We start from the raw sequence: 19,170 nt of genomic DNA on the forward strand, positions 1-19,170 counted from the left end.
TAAAACTAAAAAAAAAAAAGACCATACCCTTTTATGTAATGATGTTTACTTTGAATTTATATTAGTTCACACAAACACTCCATCCATGCTTTTGTTCCGGCCCTCCAGTCCAGTTTAAGAACCCATTGTGGGCCTCGAGTCAAAAAGTTTGCCCACCCCTGTCATAGACACAGACAACAGTTTGATGATTACTAGAGGGAAAGGGCAGGAGGAGATAGAAGAGGATAAAGGAGAGAGAAAGGAGACTTGATTTTGGGTGATGAACATATAATACACAGATGATGTATTATAGAATTGTATACCTGAAACCTATATAATTTTATTAACCAACTAGAGGCCCAGTGCACGAAATTTGTGCATGGGTAGGGTCCCTAGGCCTGGCTGGCAATCAGGGCTGATTGGGGCCTTCTGGCTGCTGGCCAGGGCCTTCCTTCCCTCATAACGCGCTGCCCCCTGGTGGTCAGCGCACGTCATAGTGAGCAATTGAATTCCCGGTCTCCTGGTCGAACTCCTGAGGGGACACTTTGCATATTACCCTTTTATATATATAGATGTCACCCCAATAAATTCAATTAAAAAGTAAAAAATATACATTGCTTAAGAAAGGAATTGTTTGGGGGATAAAACAATGGAGAAATGAGAAGAAGAAAAAAAGCTAAAAATCAAGCAAAGCATCAACAAAGTCAGGCAAGTAGTCTGGTAAAGTTACAAGAACTTTTTACCAAAATCAGAAACACAGTTCAGGAGACAATGTGTAGAGGAAAAAGTAGTAATATAATAAGACACATGCTGCCATCTAGAGGTTGAAGGCTAGATGATTTTTCTCTTCAATCAGACAAGTGAGTTAATTTAACTTTTAACTATTATAGACAAAGGTAGGACTGAACAGACCTTATAAAGTAAGCCAGATAAATAATTGTGATGTCAAGTCACAGTGAAGAATAGTCAGGGTATAAGAGTGTCAATTATTATCTCCCTGCCCTCCTTCATACGTTAAAATTAAAAATATTAAAAGAGCTAAGTGTTCGTTAGAATTTTATTTGGACTTCTAAACATAAATGGCCACTTAAAAAAAATCACATGCCTAGAGGGTAGAGAAGTCTACTATGCCACAGGCTAGCTAGAAGCAGAAGCTTTTCTGTGGTACCACCACCAAAGAAAGTTGTATCAAATAGTTTCTGGTGCACACAACTTCATCAATGTAGATTACTGGGATGAAGTATCAAGTTTAAATGGGGAAGTCTCAATCTGTTTACAATAAAATGTTTACTTTCAAAAACTATGGTGATTACATTTAGCTAAATAACAGTCCTATTGGAACTGTTAAACAAACATACAGGATTAGACTATAAATTAGCAGAAGCACTTGCATATATCAAAATAAGCTAAATTTCTTAAAGCTTCTTTAGATGGTAATATACTTCATGTGATCTAATTTGCTTAATAACTTCTAAGGTAATCTTTTCTTTAAAGTACCAAGGTAATTTCAAATCAGTCCAAGTAAATGAGTGTAAATTAAATTGATATTTTTATTTGTTTTATAAGGTACTAGAGGCCTGATGCATGAAATTCATGCAAGGGGCTTGGCCCCCGCCACTGCAGCGGCTGCCTCTGCCTTGGCCCCCATCCACCGCCCCTCGGCCCCCCGCTGCCATGGCGGCTACCGCTGCCTCGGTCCCCGCCACCACAGCTTTATCCAAAAAGCTGCCTGGAAGGATGTCTGGAAGGACATCCAGTCTAATTAGCATATTATGCTTTTGTTACTATAGATGGTTAAGTGTAATCAAGAATTAATGAATCCAATTCAATTCCTCTTCATTATTAAAAACAAACAAAACACCACAACATCTAACAAAAAATAAGACATAACTTCTTTAACCTGACAAAGGGAACCTACAAAACACCGGCAAACATCACACTTAGTGCCTTTCCCTAAGGTTAGGAAGAAGACAAAGATGTCCACTCTTGCTGCTTCTATTCAACACTGTACCAAACTTACTCACCAGGGCGCTTAGGCAAGACAATGAAATACAATATCCAGACTGGAAATAAAGAAGTAAAACTATCTCTATTTGCAGGTAACCTAATTTGGGGTATTAAAAATCTTAAGTATATTTACTAAAACACAATTAGAATTAATAAATAAGTTGCAGGATATAAAATGTACAACAATTGTTTTTCTCTACAGTAGCAATAAGCACACTGAAAATGAAATTTAGAAAACAATTTCATTTATAATACATCAAAAAATAAAATACTTAGGAATACATTTTTTTAAAATTCACACTTGTCCATGTCAGTCTGTCATGATTTTAGCCTCATACGGCAAAATAAAAAATGATCAACACAAGATTTTCTTTCAGGACTTATGAATACATATTAATAAATTAAATGCAAAATTTACACATACTTTGAAAACTAAAAAATATGGTTGAAAGAAATTAAAGAAGATATAAGTAAAGAGAATGACACACCACATTAATGAATGACCTTAATATTATTAAGATGGCAATACTCCCCAAAGTGATCTAGAGAGTCAATGCAATCCTTATCAAAATTCCAGCTGATTTCTTTTAAATAACTGACAAGTTAAAATTCCTACGGAAATTCAAGGGACCCAGAAGAGCAAAAACAATCTTAAAAAAAAACAAAGCTGGAAAACGCACACATCCCAAATTGAAAACTTGCTATAAAGCTACAGTGATGAAGATAGTGGGGTACTGCCCTAGCCAGTTTGGCTCAGTGGATAGAGCAATGGCCTGAGCATTGAAAGTTCGAGTGTTCGATTCCAGGTCAAGGGCACATACCTGGGTTCAGGTTTGATCCCCAGCCCCTACTGGGGCACATGCAGGAGGCAACCAATTGATGTGTCTCTCTCACATGAATATTTCTCTCCCTCCCTCACTCCCTCTACTATCTCTAAAATCAAAGGAAAAAATACCCTCTGGAGCAGATTAAAAAAAAAAAAAAAGTAGACAAAGGGTCTGAATAGACAGTTTTCCAAGAAGACATACAATTGGCCAATAAGCAAATGAAAACATGTGCGATATCATTAGTTTTAGGCAAATGTAATTCCAAAGCACGAGCTACCACTTCACATCCATTAAGATGGATATGATAATAACTTCCTTAATCAAAAAATAACAAGTATTGGCAAGGATATGAAGGAATTGGAACCCTCGTACATGCTGGTACACCCAGTATTTTAAATAGTCTGACAGTTCCTCAAAGATCAGAGGCAGAGTTACCATATGACCCAGAAATTCCACTCCTAGTTATAAAATTCAACAGAATGAAAAGACAGACCCACATAAAAACTTGTACATGAAGTTCATAGTAGCATTATTCACATCAGCCAAATAGTGAAAATAACTCAAATGTCCATCAACTGGTGGATAAATATAATGTGGATAACTAGTGAATAACTGTATTTATACAATAAAACATTCTGCAGCCAAAAAAGAAATAAAGTACTGATACATGCTACAACATAGAAGAATACTAAAAACACTATGTTAAGTGAAAGAAACTAGTTACAAAAGACCACATTTTGTATGATTTCATTTATATGAAATGTTCAGGCTAGGCAAATTCATACAGATTAGTTACTGTAGAGAAATATGATTGGTTTCTGCACATGCATATTATATCCTGCACTTTATTCAACTCATTTATTAGTCCTGCTCTTATGCCTATTGAGTTTAGGGGTGGAAGGAAATGGGGAGTGACTGCTAATGGGTAGTTTCTTTTGGTAGTGATAAAAAGGTTCTAAAACTGATTGTGTTGCAAGAACTCTGAATATATAAAAATCATTGAATTACACACTATAAAAAAGTAAACTGTAGCCTGGTCGGTTTGGCCCAATGGTTGAGTTACAACCTAGGAACCATGAGGTCAAGATTCAATTCCTGGTCAGGGCACAAACTTGGGTTTGGGGCTCGATCCCCTGTGTGGGGCATGCAGGAAGCAGCCAATCAATGAGTCTCTTTCATCACTGATGTTTCTCTCTCTCCTTCTCCCTTCCTCTCTGAAATCAGTAAAAATATATTATTTTAAAAAGTGAATTGTAGAGTATATAAATTCTATCTCAATAAAGCTGTTATTAAAAACAAAAAACACCATGCACCAGAGCCCCAAGCTTTAGCCTAAGTTTCAAATGACATGATCTACTGTCATTCTATTTTAAAATATTTTCAAGATAGCCAGTAAATAGGTAACCTGCATGACTACTAAAATGTTTATAGCTTTAACGAATTGGGGGGTGGGGGTGGGGGCGGTTCATAAGAGTAAATAACAGCAGAGAATCAGGTATTCAATAAGATTCACAATAGTTCAATGGGTCTTAGGAATAAAGCAAGCTATATAATGTTGCAACTTACAAGACTAAGTCAGGATTATGCCCAGGTCATGATCCCGATGGAGTAGGGTTCAGGCATAAGAAAGAATCAAACCATTATCAACAAGTTTCACACTATCTTTACTATGTGTGGTTGATCATCCACTGTCATAGAGGAAAAATTCCAGATATTACAAGACCTTCTTACTTTTCTCATCACTAAAACACAAAAAAATCATCCAGAAATAGAGTAATTTCTAGAAGTTTCTACCTTTTCAGTTTTAAGTCAATGAATTTCATTAGAAAAACTCTGTCATTTCATTTGAAGACATCTGCAGTTGATCATTCTTCAATCAAAAAATATGCATTGCACACTTACTGTAAACCAGGTACTCTATGGGTTACAAAGACAGCCCAAAAATATGATTCTTATTATATAGTTACTAGGGGCCCGGTGCACGAAATTCGTGCACTGGGTGGTGGTGGGGGGGGGGGGAGTGTCCCTCAGCCCAGCCTGCCCCCTCTCACATACTGGGAGCCCTCAGGCGTTGACCCCCATCACCCTCCAATCGCAGGATCGGCCCCTTGCCCAGGCCTGACGCCTCTGGCCTAGGCGTCCGGCCCGGGCAGCGGGGACCTGCAGTGGCAGCGGGGGGTGCCGTGATCGCGCAGGCTCCGCCCCTGCCCCTGCAGGACGCCTCTGGCTGAGGCGTCCGGCCTGGGCAGTGGGGACCCGCAGCTGCAGCGGCCCCACGATCGTGGGCTTCGCTTTAGGCCCAGGCAAGGGACCCCTAGCTCCTGGGACTGCCAGCTTCGACCGTGCCCAGCTCCCATCGCTGGCTCCACCCCTACTTCCTGCTATCACTGGCCAGGGCGGAAAAGGCACCTGATTCTCTGATCATGGCTGGGGGGCAGGGCAAAGGCGGCCCCCTTTGCCCTGCCCCCCAGCTCTTAGCTCCCCCCTGGGTTTCCAATCACTGTCAGTGGCAGGGGGCTTCTTCCTGCTTTCCCTTTCGCCTCCCTGCATTGTGCCTACATATGCAAATTAACTGCCATCTTGTTGGCAGTTAACTGCCAATCTTAGTTGGCAGTTAATTTGCATATAGCCCTGATTAGCCAATGAAAAGGGTAGTTCGTACGCCAATTACCATTTTTCTCTTTTATTAGTGTAGATAATCAATCCAAGAGATAAGACATACCAAAAATTTCCCAAAATGGTAAAAGTGCCATACAAAATAAACTGCTCTTGAGTAATTTGGGACACTAAAAGAGTTCACTTTTCATATCAGGTATGAAAGAGCTAAATACTGGGCAGAATAATGAAGGATGAATAAAAGTTATAATACTAGAACTAGGTCAGGGAGAACTTTCTGAGAAAAAAGAATAGCATGAACAGAATTAAGAAGATGGGAAAGTGTTCTGGGAAGAGTGAGTATTTCAAATGGGAACAGTGCATGGTACTTTGGTAGGCTAGTGATTAGGCTAGGGCCAGAGTATAGAAAAAGCATGTCAAACTCAAAGGCTAACACGGGCCAAATAAACAAGGTTTAAGTTTATGTGGACTGCAAAAAAGCAAAAGCTTCAATTTTCATAGAAACGTAGGTTTACTTCGATAGAGACATGCTCAATACAAAGGGCTGGAATAAATGAGTAATCATTAACAAAATAATAGAACATTTTAATAAAAATTAATATTTTTTTTCTTGAACATTAACTTACCAGACACTGAATAACTGCACAAATTAATAAGCATAACACAAATAAACCTATTTTTCTTGTTCCCCGAAAGTGAAATATTTCCTGTTGCGTACACCAAGCAAGTCGGTACAAGACTAATGACGTGGCAGTCAGCTGCTAAAATATTCCCTGCTAGTATTAGTGGAGAGAAATGGTGCACCTGCACGTAAGGCACATAAGGGAAATGAATACAACACGATTATAGTAACCAGTCATCAGCAAACATTGTAGTTCGTTATTAATAACTAGTGGCCTGGTGCACGAATTCATGCACATTGAAAGGTAATTAATTAGAAGAAATATTTTAATATCACTATTCACTCTTTCTCTATAATAGAAGTGTCAACCAAATTTACGATCGACAATGACAGACAGATCGAAACACATATGTGCAATTGGCACCAGCAAGAGCTTTATATGTATCACTCATGCACGAGTCAACTTAGCCTTTTATATATATATAGGATAAACTTGCTTAATTAGACCTACTTTCTGCTTTAGCCAAACTTTTTCCAGCCCAGTGAAGCACCTCAACTTCTCTTTCAGGTAATTGTCAGCAATACAGCAGTAAATATCAACACGAAGCAGATTATTATTGTAGATCACACAGGGAGAACAAAGGGTAAAATATTTAACTGCAGCAGTGTTTGACTATATTCTGCACAGTGAGAAAACCTGAAGTCATTTTCAAGGTCCACCATTTCTTACTTCTTTTCAGTCAGGTCAAGTTTCTAAGCTTCTAAATCTCTGTTTTCCGGCTAATGAAAAGAAAATAGGATTCCACTGAGTCTCCTATCTACATACTCCAGGACTTCTGTGAGGATCAAATGAAATGAGGCACGGGAAAACACTTCACAGACATTTGGTTAAAGTGTAAAATATTTCCACCTGGCTATAAAGCAAGTCGTGTTCCTGGGCTGAAGAAACTGCAAGGAGGCTAGTCACTAGGGAGAGGAAGCTGGGCATTGCTACGTGATGTTGTTACCCTGACGGACACTTAGCATATTAGCTTTTTACATATATAGATTATGTATAACAGAATATTGTAAAAATTAAGTTACAAAATTTTTATTAAAACGTTTCTTACATACCATTATATTGGCTGGGCCGCAAAAATATTCACTGTGTGCCACATGTGGCCCGCGGACCCTGTGTTTGACATGCTTGGTATAGAGGATTTTGAATGCCATGGAAAGGAATCTGAATTTTATCATATGGGTAATGAAGTACTGTTAATGACTTATGAGCAAAGGACAAACCAAAGAAATGATGCTTCAGAAAAATTAATCTGGTAGTGGCAAACAAGAGAGACTGGGATAAGGTAGTTGAGAGGCAGGCAGACCAATAAGAAGTGACTACAACAGTTCCAGTACAAAACAGAAAGGACACTGAAATCAAATGAAAGTAACAGAAATGGAATTCTTTATATGGGAAGGCAGTTTACAATTTTTTGTATTTCTATATATATCATGAGAATTTCATATAAATTAACTGCCCAAATCAAGCCAAGAGGCCCGTATACAAAAAATTATTGCACCCCCAAATCTGCACACCAAAACGGTTATGAGACATAATCATGTACCAAATCAAAGGGCAGGGTTTGCCTTTCAAAAGACACAATCTAGTTATTATCAGCCCAAGAAGGTTCACATTATTTCTATACTAACATTTAACAATGCTCTAGGGAAGTGACAAACAATCATGTTTTAAGGACAAATATTTTTTGCATCTTTTTCCTTTCCATCATCTTTATCAGTGGAGATATTTGCATGAAAACAGGATAACTGGTCCTGGGGGATTCATCAGTTCCTATTGCTTATTTTTCATCCATGTCATCCTCTCAATTAATGTAGAAAAGAGGATTGAGACATCGAAATACCAGATTAGGGTATCAAGTAAATGTCAACCTCTAGAGTAGATGAATAATCTATAAGGACAAAAAAAAAAAAAAAGGATCTTGTTTTTATGCAAATACACTATACACAATAAAACAAAGAGAGTTTATATCCAGAAGTCTGATCCATATCAATGTAATTCTTTCCAAATATAAATATAAAATCTATATTCTAAATATGTCAATAAATTCTTATGATCAAAGCAAACGACAATCAGTTGCAAAGCACTGCTACAGAAGTTTAAATAAGACTGAATTTTGAACTAGAAAATAATTTTGAAAAATCTCAGCTGTACTCATGGGACTTATCTGGCAGAAATGAGCATTTCTGTTGCATAGTTTTGGTTCAGTGCATAAAGTGGCTGATTAGGTGACTTTCAATCTCCCCACCTACAAAGTCTTAAGTTTTAGATATACCCTTAACAGTAATGGTTTTAACTGTGTGGATTAAAACTAAAACAAACCATACCAAGTTTCTGATTCAGTGGAAAGCCATTAAAATAGACTTTATTGATGCTTGGGGAACTGATTCAGTCTAAAAACTGATAAAGAGAAAGAATAATTTATTCAGTAAAAATAGCTTTCAAGGTAATAATAAATAATTACTAAGATAAAAACCATCATACAAAAAATTCTAGCTAATAAGAAGGACTGACAGAATTAGAATATTACCATTTTGAAACCTATAATAAAATAGTAGACTTAGGCAGTTACCAAAGGTTGCTAAAACTCTGGTGCAAGGCTGATGGTGAATTTTACAATGAATAATAAATCAGGCTAACAATATCTTTACCAAATAATTAACCTTAATATCACAAAGAGAGACAGACATTATATACCTTCTGATAAATGTATACAATACTTATGAAATATTCTTGCCAAAATAAAAATCAAGCCTGTATCTATCTATGCACCACCATAGGATGGTAAGCAACAAAATCTAGAATATGGAAAATGCTACTGAACAAATAACTAGGTTTAATAAATGACAAGAGAAAATACAAGGGAGGAGGAACTATGACGGATTAAAAGAGACTTAAGCCTGGCTGATGTGCTCATTGGTTGAATGTTGACCTATGAACCAGGAGGTCACAGTTTGATTCCCAGGTTGTGGACTCAATCACAAATAGGGGGTGTGCAGGAGGCAGCTACTAGTAATTGATGATGCTCTCTCATCACTGATGTCTCTCTCTCTCTCTCTCTCCCCCCCCCCTTACTCTCTCTGAAATCAATAAAAACATATTTTAAAATAGTAATAAAAAATAAATAAAAGAGCCCAGCTGGCATGGCTCAGTGGTTGAGCAGTGACCTATGAACTCAGGGCACATGCCAGGGTTGCAGGCTCAATCCCCAGTGTGGGGCATGCAGGAAGCAGCCTATCAATGATTCTCTCTCATCATTGATGTTTCTATCTCTCTATCTCTCTTCCTCTCTGAAATCAATAAAAACTATTTTAAAAATAAATGAATAAATAACTAAAAGAGACTTAAGAGACATATCCACCAAATATGGTATATGAACCTTAGTTAAGATACTGATTTAAACAAGCTAACTGTATAAAAGCAATTATGAGTCAACCAGGAAAATCTGAATCTTAATTGGGTATTTGATGATATTAAGCAAGTTTGCTAAAAAATTTTAGGCATAATAATGGAAGTGCAGTTACATTAAAGAAAGAACGACAGAAAGAAAGGAAGGGAGGGAGGGTCCTTATCTTTTGAAATCACATCTGAAGTTATTTGACAATGAGGTAATCTGATGCCTGAGGATTGCTTTAAAAGAATCATGGGAGGTTGATATAAGTAAAACAGATTGCCCATGCTGACTATTAAAGCCAGATATGAGTACATGAAGTCATTATTTTAGTCTCTCTACCTTGGTATATGTTTAAAATTTTCCATAATTAAAATTAGTGAAAAAACCCCACACAAACTCACTTCATTATCTTTCTCAGTAGGAAAGCAGAAAAAAAAACCCCCACTATTTAGAGAAAATATAGCAATTTCAACTATAACTAACTAGAGATAACATTATTAATCAATATATTCGACAATATAGCATCTTCTTGACACACTGAGCATAAAATTTATTTCATAAAAAAATTGACAGAGAGAGATAAAGGATTGATCATTATTATTATTACAGCATTTATTATCCAGAGCTAGAAAGAGAATCAATTTCTATACTATACAAGTCTTGCATTCATGAATTTAATAATCAACGATTTGCTTTTTCATTATAAACCCTGGAGGTCTATGACATACCTGGTAATTAGTAATTTTACCAAGACATAAACTTCAACCACAAGAAATACACAGTACATAGAGAAGAGTTAGGTCACAATGAGTGAACCTAGCAGAGAACCTAGCAACCATATCTCAAAGCAGGTTGTTGCTTCTTAATTCACGAAGTGATTAAAAAATGTTTTCTTGGTTAAAAAAAAAAAAAAAAGAGCCAATGTTAATTACAGTAATGGAAATAAAAGATAAAGAGGGCTAAAGAAGTGATGACTATCAGTCAAAAATCATAGGCTTTAAATTGAATTTTAAAGTTAAATGTTGAATTTGGAAGTAACTTAAATCAATGATGTGTAAAAACCCACCATATGCTCTATAAATAAGAAAAGTAATTTATGAAACATTTTAGGATTGCTCTAATCCATCCTCTAATCCAGTGATGGCGAACCTTTTGAGCTCGGCGTGTCAGCATTTTGAAAAACCCTAACTTAACTCTGATGCCATGTCACATATAGAAATTTTTTGATATTTGCAACCATAGTAAAACAAAGATTTATATTTTTGATATTTATTTTATATATATATTTATTTATTTATTTTAATATATTTTATTGATTTTTCACAGAGAGGAAGGGAGAGAGATAGAAAGTTAGAAACATCGATGAGAGAGAAACATCGATCAGCTGCCTCCTGCACATCTCCAACTGGGGATGTGCCCGCAACCCAGGTACATGCCCTTGACCGGAATCGAACCTGGGACCCTTCAGTCCGCAGGCCGACGCTCTATCCACTGAGCCAAACCGGTTTTGGCTATTTTATATATTTAAATGCCATTTAACAAAGAAAAATCAACCAAAAAAGTGAGCTCACATGTCACCTCTTACACGGGTGTCATAGGTTCGCCATCACTGCTCTAATCAGTACAAAACTTGCATTTTGAAGAAAATTATAAGCTATACTAGCCTCTCAGAACTGTGGATTTATGAAGGTCTCAAGAGGTATCTACTGAGAACAAAGTTCTAACCACTGTATTTATATTGAATATCTCTTTCAATTACAAAGTGAAAATTTTCTACAATTCCTTTTCTAATTGTATAATGAATACAGTATAGGAAGAGATATAATTTATCTATATATATTTATATATAAAAGCCTAAGCGACTGAATGACCGGTCACTATGACATGCACTGACCACCAGGGGGCAGACACTCAACGCAGGAGCTGCCTTCTGGTGGTCAGTGCACTCCCACAGCCAACCTCCCGCGGCCCCTATCAGCCCAATCACTGGCCAGGCCAAGGGACCCAACCCATGTACAAATTTGTGCACCGGGCCTCTAGTAAATAAATAATTTTAAACTAAAATAATGAAGAACAGATAGGAATAAGATCTTTTTTAAATTTATTTTTTTTAATGTATTTTATTGATTTCAGAGAGGAAGGGAGAGGGAGAGAGATAGGAACATCAATGATGAGAATCAATGATCAGCTGCTTCCTGCACACCCTCTACTGGGGATCAAGCCTGCAACTCAGCATGTGTTCTGATGGAATCAAACCATGACCACCCAGTTCATATGTCAATGCTCAACCCCTGAGCAACTCTGGCCGGGCAAATGAGATCTTTTAAAACCATGCTCATGGTACAGATTATGTTTTTGTTCTGCTATATATCCCTTCCTTTGAGGAATCAATTGTTCTCTCCCATTCTGTGTGATTTGATTTAGACTAAGCCTTTCAATCTGTGTCTGCACCTAGGACCCAGGCCTGATCTATCAGAGTGCTCCATGCTACCTGGCTAAAGGACTGGTTCCAGGTGAGGTATATGAGCCAAGATGGAACAGTCAGAGTCCTTCCAGGACCTTTCTTTTGGAATGTTCAGAAAAGATGTTCTGCCTTTGGGGACTATGAAATTTAAAGACATATAAATTAGAGCTCATTTTGGCCACTTGCCCAGTTCTAGGAAAAAGCTATCTGCAGCAGCAGAGAATAAGACTAATGCATGAGTGAAACAAAGTCTTGAGATGCAATCCAAAAGCAAATCCCAATGATATCATTAACAGTCATGGATCTAGATATCCTCAAAGCTATTTCTACTCCTGAATTTTGATTTATGTGAACTAATAAAGTCCTTCTTTTGCTTAAGCTAGTTTGATTGGACATTCTATCACTTAAAACTGAATGGATTTCCAATATATTTTTACTGTACAGAGGAAAATAAACGTTACCTAGTAAACTCAGTAGTTATTCCAGCACACTCTATCATAAAAGGCACGCTTTAGATTATAATGACATCTTACCTTCATAAAATGTAATACAGACATCTGTATTACAGCTAGAACTCATCATGAAATACACAACAGGCAACCCTGAATTAATGTGATCTGGGTACTCACACTCATCTAGCCCCAGCTGATAGGCCAGGTTCTGTAGGCCTCGTACCTTCTCCATCAAATTAGCTGTGGTGAGGCTGCCCAGTTCTGAAATAGAATCATTTATTTCAATATCATTTCTATACATTGTTCTCTAATAACAACTCATTTGAGATGGGAATCCTTCTTATACAAAATTTTAAGCTTTAATTTTTATCAAATAATAGCATAAATCCATTTCTTTTCTCCTCCAACCACTCCCGCCCCCGCCACACACACACACACACACACACACACACACACACACACACACACACACACACAATGAATTTTTCCCACTAATGCAAAATTGAGTCAGATGAGCTTACCCAATATGAGGAGAGAGTTAGTAAACTATGTTTTGTTTGTTTGTTTGTTTGTTTTTTAAATATATTTTATTGATTTTTTACAGAGGAAGAGAGAGGGATAGAGAGTTAGAAACATCGATGAGAGAGAAACATCGATCAGCTGCCTCCTGCACACCTCCTACTGGGGATGTGCCCGCAACCAAGGTACATGCCCTTGGCCAGAATCGAACCTAGGACCCTTCAGTCCGCAAGCTGACACTCTATCCACTGAGCCAAACCAGTTAGGGCAATAGTAAACTATGTTTTATCTTAAGGATACTTCAACAACATTCATTTTGCCTATCATACAAAATGAATACACAATACAAGTATCAAACCTTGTGATTCCACATAGCATTGAGAAAGCCTATACTGGTAGACAGATCTGTCTTGAAAAATGGACACTAACTCCACTGTCTTTTATTAATTCTTATTATTTAAATTAATAAAATAGTGACAAAACATGTACTGTTCCCCCATTTCCCTAAGTTTAGAAAACAAACACTAAATATTAACCCAAACTTTCCCTTCAAATCAAATACCTATAAAAAATTTTAAGTTTACCAGGTAAAAAGACGGTATACTTAAAAAACAACAATTTACTTTCCCAGATTTTCATTTAAATAGCATAGCACAAAATTCCTTTTAAGTCTAAGATACAGGTCAATTTATATGAAACATTATGCTATATCCCTCATTAAAAATTTAACGTTCCCTTAGAAAATGCATATTGATGGCATATAAATGTCTGTTTGGAACATTAGAACAATGAACCTGAAATGCCCTTGAGACTTAATATTTCCAGAGTTGGAGGAGGGGAACCTGCATTTAAGCATTTCATGCAGAACAATGAATTACCTTTGAAATCAAATAAAGGTGTTTTTTTCTCCCACCTATCATCAATATCTGGCATAAGTAGTAGACTTTCTTGATCTGTTCAGCTGCTTAAATAGCTCAAGCATCCAATTTTTACCTTCATTTCAGTCTATTACTTCACAATCATCATGAATCTTATCATCAGAGGGTGATTAAAAAATAAATAAATAAAGTAGAGCAAAAATCAAGGAAAATTAATGTTTTTTAATTTAAATTTCCACTTGTGGTTCAGTTCCAAGTCATTTATCAAACAACAATAATCACTACTTATAGTATTCTTTATTGGAGAAATTGATGGGAAAGAATAAAATAAGACAGGTCTTACCTATGAAGGGATTGTCAACTAATAGTACTGACAATAATATATAGCAGTAAATCCTAAATAAGCACTTGTTTATAGTGAAAAGAGACTAGACTTAAAATAAGAGTTTAAATTTTTTCACTCTAACAAATCTTGGTTAAGTTAACCCTTTGAACCTTAGATACCATCATATCTAGCTCACAGGACCTTTACGAGAAATGAGAAAATTTATGCAAGAGCTTTTTGTAAACTGTAAGCATTATACAAGACAAAAGTATATTAAAGGACTTTAGCAGATAAAATCATTATGAGCAGGTCTTAAATTAGAAGGATTGCTACATATGGAAAAGTTAAGAAAGGCATTTAGACATGAAGAACATCAATAAGGATAGTTAGGTAGGCAGTTTGAGTGAGCTAAGAATACTTTCAAGGGAACAGTCAGAGAAAAACTAGGAAGGTGGTTTGTGGGAGAGCATAAATATCAGGTTAAAAGATAAAAGTCACTAGCATAGCTTACCTTTCAACATGTCAATATCATCACGTTCTATTTCAGCCATCCATTTGGGTGGCGAGCTAGTAATAGGCTGTCAAAAAATAAGAATATATCCACTCAGTTACATACAAAGTGTGAAGAGACCCTACTTTTCCTTCTTGTAGGTAGCTTGTCACATAGCATTCAGTTTGTGTGAAAATACTGGCAAATTATAATTTCTAAAACCCTGATTTCTCCAGATTCAGATACAGCCCATAAATAATCACCTTACAAAATAATACTGCTCATCCTTAAAGTTTGTCTCAGAGAAATGATCTTGGAAGAATTAGGTCTGACTACTGTCACTGTTTCATGCCTAACAGGTTAGTATAGCAATTAAAGAAATTACTTGAAATTCAGTTCTGGGGAAAGTCTCCAACTGAAATGTTTGAAACAATAATCAGTAAGTAACATTTTCTAGCAGAGGAGAAGATTCAAAGAAGAATCAAGAATGAGAAAATCCTCAATTTGCAAGAACACTGTAATGGTCATCACTTGAAATTTCATTTTATAGCAGGTGTTTTAGAAAACTTTAGAATTTTAAGTTATTTTCTGATTTCTGAAAATGAACTTACAAAATTTGAAAGAGCCCCTTTTTAGAATAGCTTTAGGCAACAGTTTTCAACCCTAGTTGTAAGAGTCATCTATGATGTAACAACAACAACAAATACAAATGACCTAGCCATACCGTAGATGCAATAATTAGAATATCAGGGGTGGGGGAAGGGTCCATTGGAGCACAGAGCAAGGAACAGTACATATGTACTTTTTAAAGGCTCCATAGCTGCATATTGATGATTTTGTTGTGCAGGTAGGAGTACAGTTGAGAAACATTACTTCAGTTTTGAGCCCCCTCCCCTTTTTAAATATATTTTTATTAATTTCAGAGAGAAAGGAAGAGGGAGAGAGATGGAAACATCAATGATGAAAGAAAATCACTGATCGGCAGCCTCCTGCATGCCACACACTGGGGATCGAGCCTGCAACCCAGGCATGTGCCCTTGACCGGAATCGAACCTGGGACCCTTTGGTCCGCAGGCTGGTGCTCTATCCATTGAGCCAAACCGGTTAGGGCAAGCTCTTTTCTTTTTTAAAAAAGTAATATTTACTTAGCACTATGCAACAAGCAAAACGCTTTACATGCATTATGTCATTTAAATTCTAAATCAACCCTATGAAGTAGGTATTATTACCCTCATTTTACAAATAAAAAAACAAATGTACAGGAAGATTATAAATCACTTGCCTCAGGTCACACAGCTAGTGGAGCCAGGATTCAAAATCCATATAGTATGAGTTCAGAAACCACTACTCTATACTACTTTCCCTAGAAGGCTATTATAGGTCAAATTCACCATTTCTGGAAACAGATTATACAAGATCTTAACCTGGGATCCTGGGATGACCCTGGCCACCTAGAAACAAAACTCAATATGTATGTCCATATTTCTAGGGAAAAGGTGTAGATGCTTAATCAGATTTTCAAAAAATATCATACTATAATAAAAGTTATTTAAAAGCCACTTATTTATATTTATGATTCAAAAGACTTGTTACCAAATACAATGAACTAAACTGAAAAGTTGGTATGAATAAGAATGTAAGAAAATTAATCAGATACTTTCTACTCCATCCACGAGACAAAAGCTGATCTAGTAATAATAGCTACCATGTATTGTTTATTATGTCCCGGGTACTTTGCAAAGTGTTTTAACTTGCATTATGGCATTAAAAATCCTATGAGATAGTTTCAAATGAGAAAACTAAGGCTCCAAAATTTTAGAAAAGTTGCTGAGGTCACAGGTAGTTAAGTAATAGATTCAGGCCCGGCCAGTGTGGCTCAGTTGGTTGAGCATTATCCTGTGCACCAAAAGGTCTCCAGTTCGATACCTGGTCAGGGCACATACCCAGGTTGTGGGTTTGATCCCCAGTTGGGGTACATGCAGGAGGCCCCTGATCGATGTGTCTCTCTCACATCTATATTTCTCTCTCTCTCTCTCTCTCTCTCTCTCTCTCTCTCTCTCTCAAAATCAATGGGAAATATCCTTGGGTGAGGATTAACAAAAAACAAACAAAATAAGAGTGTGGATGCCAGTAATTAGACTAATGATTCAAAGCCTGATTCTGGCACATATTATAGCCTATAACCTTGGGTAACCTACTTACTCTCTCTGTGCCTATATCCTTGTCTGTTAAATGCCTCATATCGTTTTGTGAAGGTTAAGTAATATATGTGTAAAGTGCTTAGAACAGTGCCTGGCACATGGTAAATAAGTGGTAGCTAATATTATAATCATCATATTCTCCTAGTTGTGGGAATATGGAAGAGAACATGTGTACAGCATCTAGCACAATTCCTGCTGCCCTGCAAATAGAAAAGTTGTGACTTGTTGGATTTCTTCCTTAGGTTTCTGATGAGCCACTGAGAAATTTCAGAAATCCTCTAAGAAGGTATATAAGTTAAGGTCATAATGCATCACATAAACAAAAGAGAAAAGCTTCAAGATCATAGTTTGGTGCCCTAGCCAATTTGGCTAAATGGATAGAGCGTCAGCCTACGGATTGAAGGGTCCCAGGTTCAATACCGGTCAAGGGCACCTGCCCGGTTGTGGGCTCGATTCCCAGTAGGGGGCATGCAGGAGGCAGCCGATCAATGATTCCCTCTCATCATTGATGTTTCTATCTCTCTCTCCCTCCCTCTCCCTTCTCTGAAATCAATAAAATAATTTATTTTTAAAAATTCATAGTTTGGGCAAAAAGAATGCTGGCGTTACATTAAATATTTCAACTGCCTTCTGTTAAAAGCTTTTAAGCTAAGAAAAGAGTCTAATAGACAAAGGTCAAAATGCCAAAATAGAGCATTTGGACAGAGGAAGGCATTATCATCAATTAACATGATAATAATATAAACAGATTTCCAGGGCTGTAGTTACAAAGTGATTTAAAGACTACTAGAGGCCTGGTGCAAAAAATTTGTGCACTCGGGGGGGGGGGGGCGTCCCTCAGCCCGGCCTGTGCCCTCTCGCAGTCTGGGACCCCTCGGGGGATGTCCACTTGCTGGCTTAGGCCCGCTCCCCAGGGAATTGGGCCTAACCTGGCAGTCAGACATCCCTCTGGCAGCCTGGGAGCCCTCAGGGGATGTCCACTTTCCAGTGGGGAGCAGGCCTAAGCTGCAGTCGGACATCCTTAGCACTGCTGAGGAGGCAGGAGAGGCTCCCGCCACCTGTCATCTGGCTTGTGGCTGAGCAGAGCTCCCCCTGTGGGAACGCACTGACCACCAGGGGGCAGCTCCTGCATTGAGCGTCTGCCCCCTGGTGGTCAGTGTGTGTAATAGTGACCAGTCAATCCCAGTTGTTCTGCTGTTAGGGTCAATTTGCATATTACCCTTTTATTATATAGGATGACATTATTTTGAAAACAAAGAAACAAGAGATATTTGAGCTGTTACCAAGGAGCAAAACATGATATAAACTTCATTAGGTAATTAAAATATTACTTACACTTTTGAAAGAAGCTGCAAATTCAGCAACACCTGGTACTAAAAAGAAAAGATACAACATTATTTATTCAATTTTAGTGTCCCAGACATAGAAGATTCAAATAATAAGAAAACAGCCTGTCTTCAAGCTTACTGTCTGGAAGAGGAAAGAGAGAGTAAATCAATAACTGTAATACTGCTTAAGTTCTCCAAGAAAGATACCAGATGGTATGGTAGAACCCCCACCCCCACCATCACCAAAAAAAAAAAGGAAATCTAAATCAGACCGAGGGTGAGGGTGCAGGAAAGCTTCCTCAATTGAACTTGGAAGGATCAGGAATTAGCTAAGTGGGAGGGTGGCAAGATACAATATCTCTTACCAGATAAAAGTTTAAATTTCCTTTGTAGGTACACGGGTCTGCCAATCTAATTGTTTATTTAAATGTCTTACAGGAAGAGTCACATAAAAAGCCAGATATGTAAAAATAAAATGATGTTCAATCTCACTTAGAGAAATACAAACTACAAATAAAGATCAGTAACATTCAATATCAGCTAGTATGTGAGTAAATGGTCACTCTCATACACAGTCATCCTCTCCCATGTGCACAAAGCTACTTGTGCAAGGATATTCATTATCATTAAATTATTTGTAATATCAAAAGTTGGATATAATTTAGGTTTCCAAATAGGGTATGAAAACATAAAATAGAGTATAATTATACTTTAAAAGAAGTAAGTAAACTTAAACCTACTAACATGGAAGGATCCATTAATAAATTACTACCACTATGTGGAATAAGTTAAGTTGTAGACCATGTACATATGACCCCATTGTTATGCCCCCCTCAAAAAACACACACAAAAAAACCCTCTATATACTTAAAAATATATATTTATTTACTTATTTAAATAAATATAAAAAAGGTCAAAAGGATTGTATCAAACTACGAATGGTGATTTTATAAGAGTGATCAAAGGCGCTGAGGAAATACATTAAGTATCTCTCTATATAAATTGTCTGA

At 37.1% G+C, this 19,170-nt stretch overlaps 1 protein-coding gene and 1 non-coding gene across 9 annotated transcripts in view; both read right to left on the reverse strand.

Moving 5' to 3' along the window:
• Window positions 1–19,170, reverse strand: part of LIN52 (lin-52 DREAM MuvB core complex component) — a 94,245-nt gene that overhangs the window by 69,923 nt on the left and 5,152 nt on the right. For 6 of the 8 annotated variants that reach the window (XM_059690812.1, XM_059690866.1, XM_059690875.1 and 3 more), the window contains exons 3-5: window positions 18,168–18,205; window positions 14,653–14,719; window positions 12,597–12,680 (exon numbers count right to left, since the gene is read on the reverse strand). In XM_059690812.1, the coding sequence (XP_059546795.1) occupies window positions 12,597–12,680; window positions 14,653–14,719; window positions 18,168–18,205 (189 nt within the window). Of the gene's footprint in view, window positions 1–7,297; window positions 8,001–8,436; window positions 8,510–12,596; window positions 12,681–14,652; window positions 14,720–18,167; window positions 18,206–19,170 lie in introns of those variants that run through there. The other 2 variants (XM_059690831.1, XM_059690822.1) reach the window with 2 other exon arrangements.
• LOC132224640 (small nucleolar RNA SNORA69) lies at window positions 2,286–2,413 on the reverse strand. Its single transcript, XR_009450706.1, has one exon. It is a non-coding gene; the product is annotated as a small nucleolar RNA SNORA69 (small nucleolar RNA).

This window comes from Myotis daubentonii, chromosome 1, assembly GCF_963259705.1.
Source record: "Myotis daubentonii chromosome 1, mMyoDau2.1, whole genome shotgun sequence".
NCBI lineage: Eukaryota > Metazoa > Chordata > Mammalia > Chiroptera > Vespertilionidae > Myotis > Myotis daubentonii.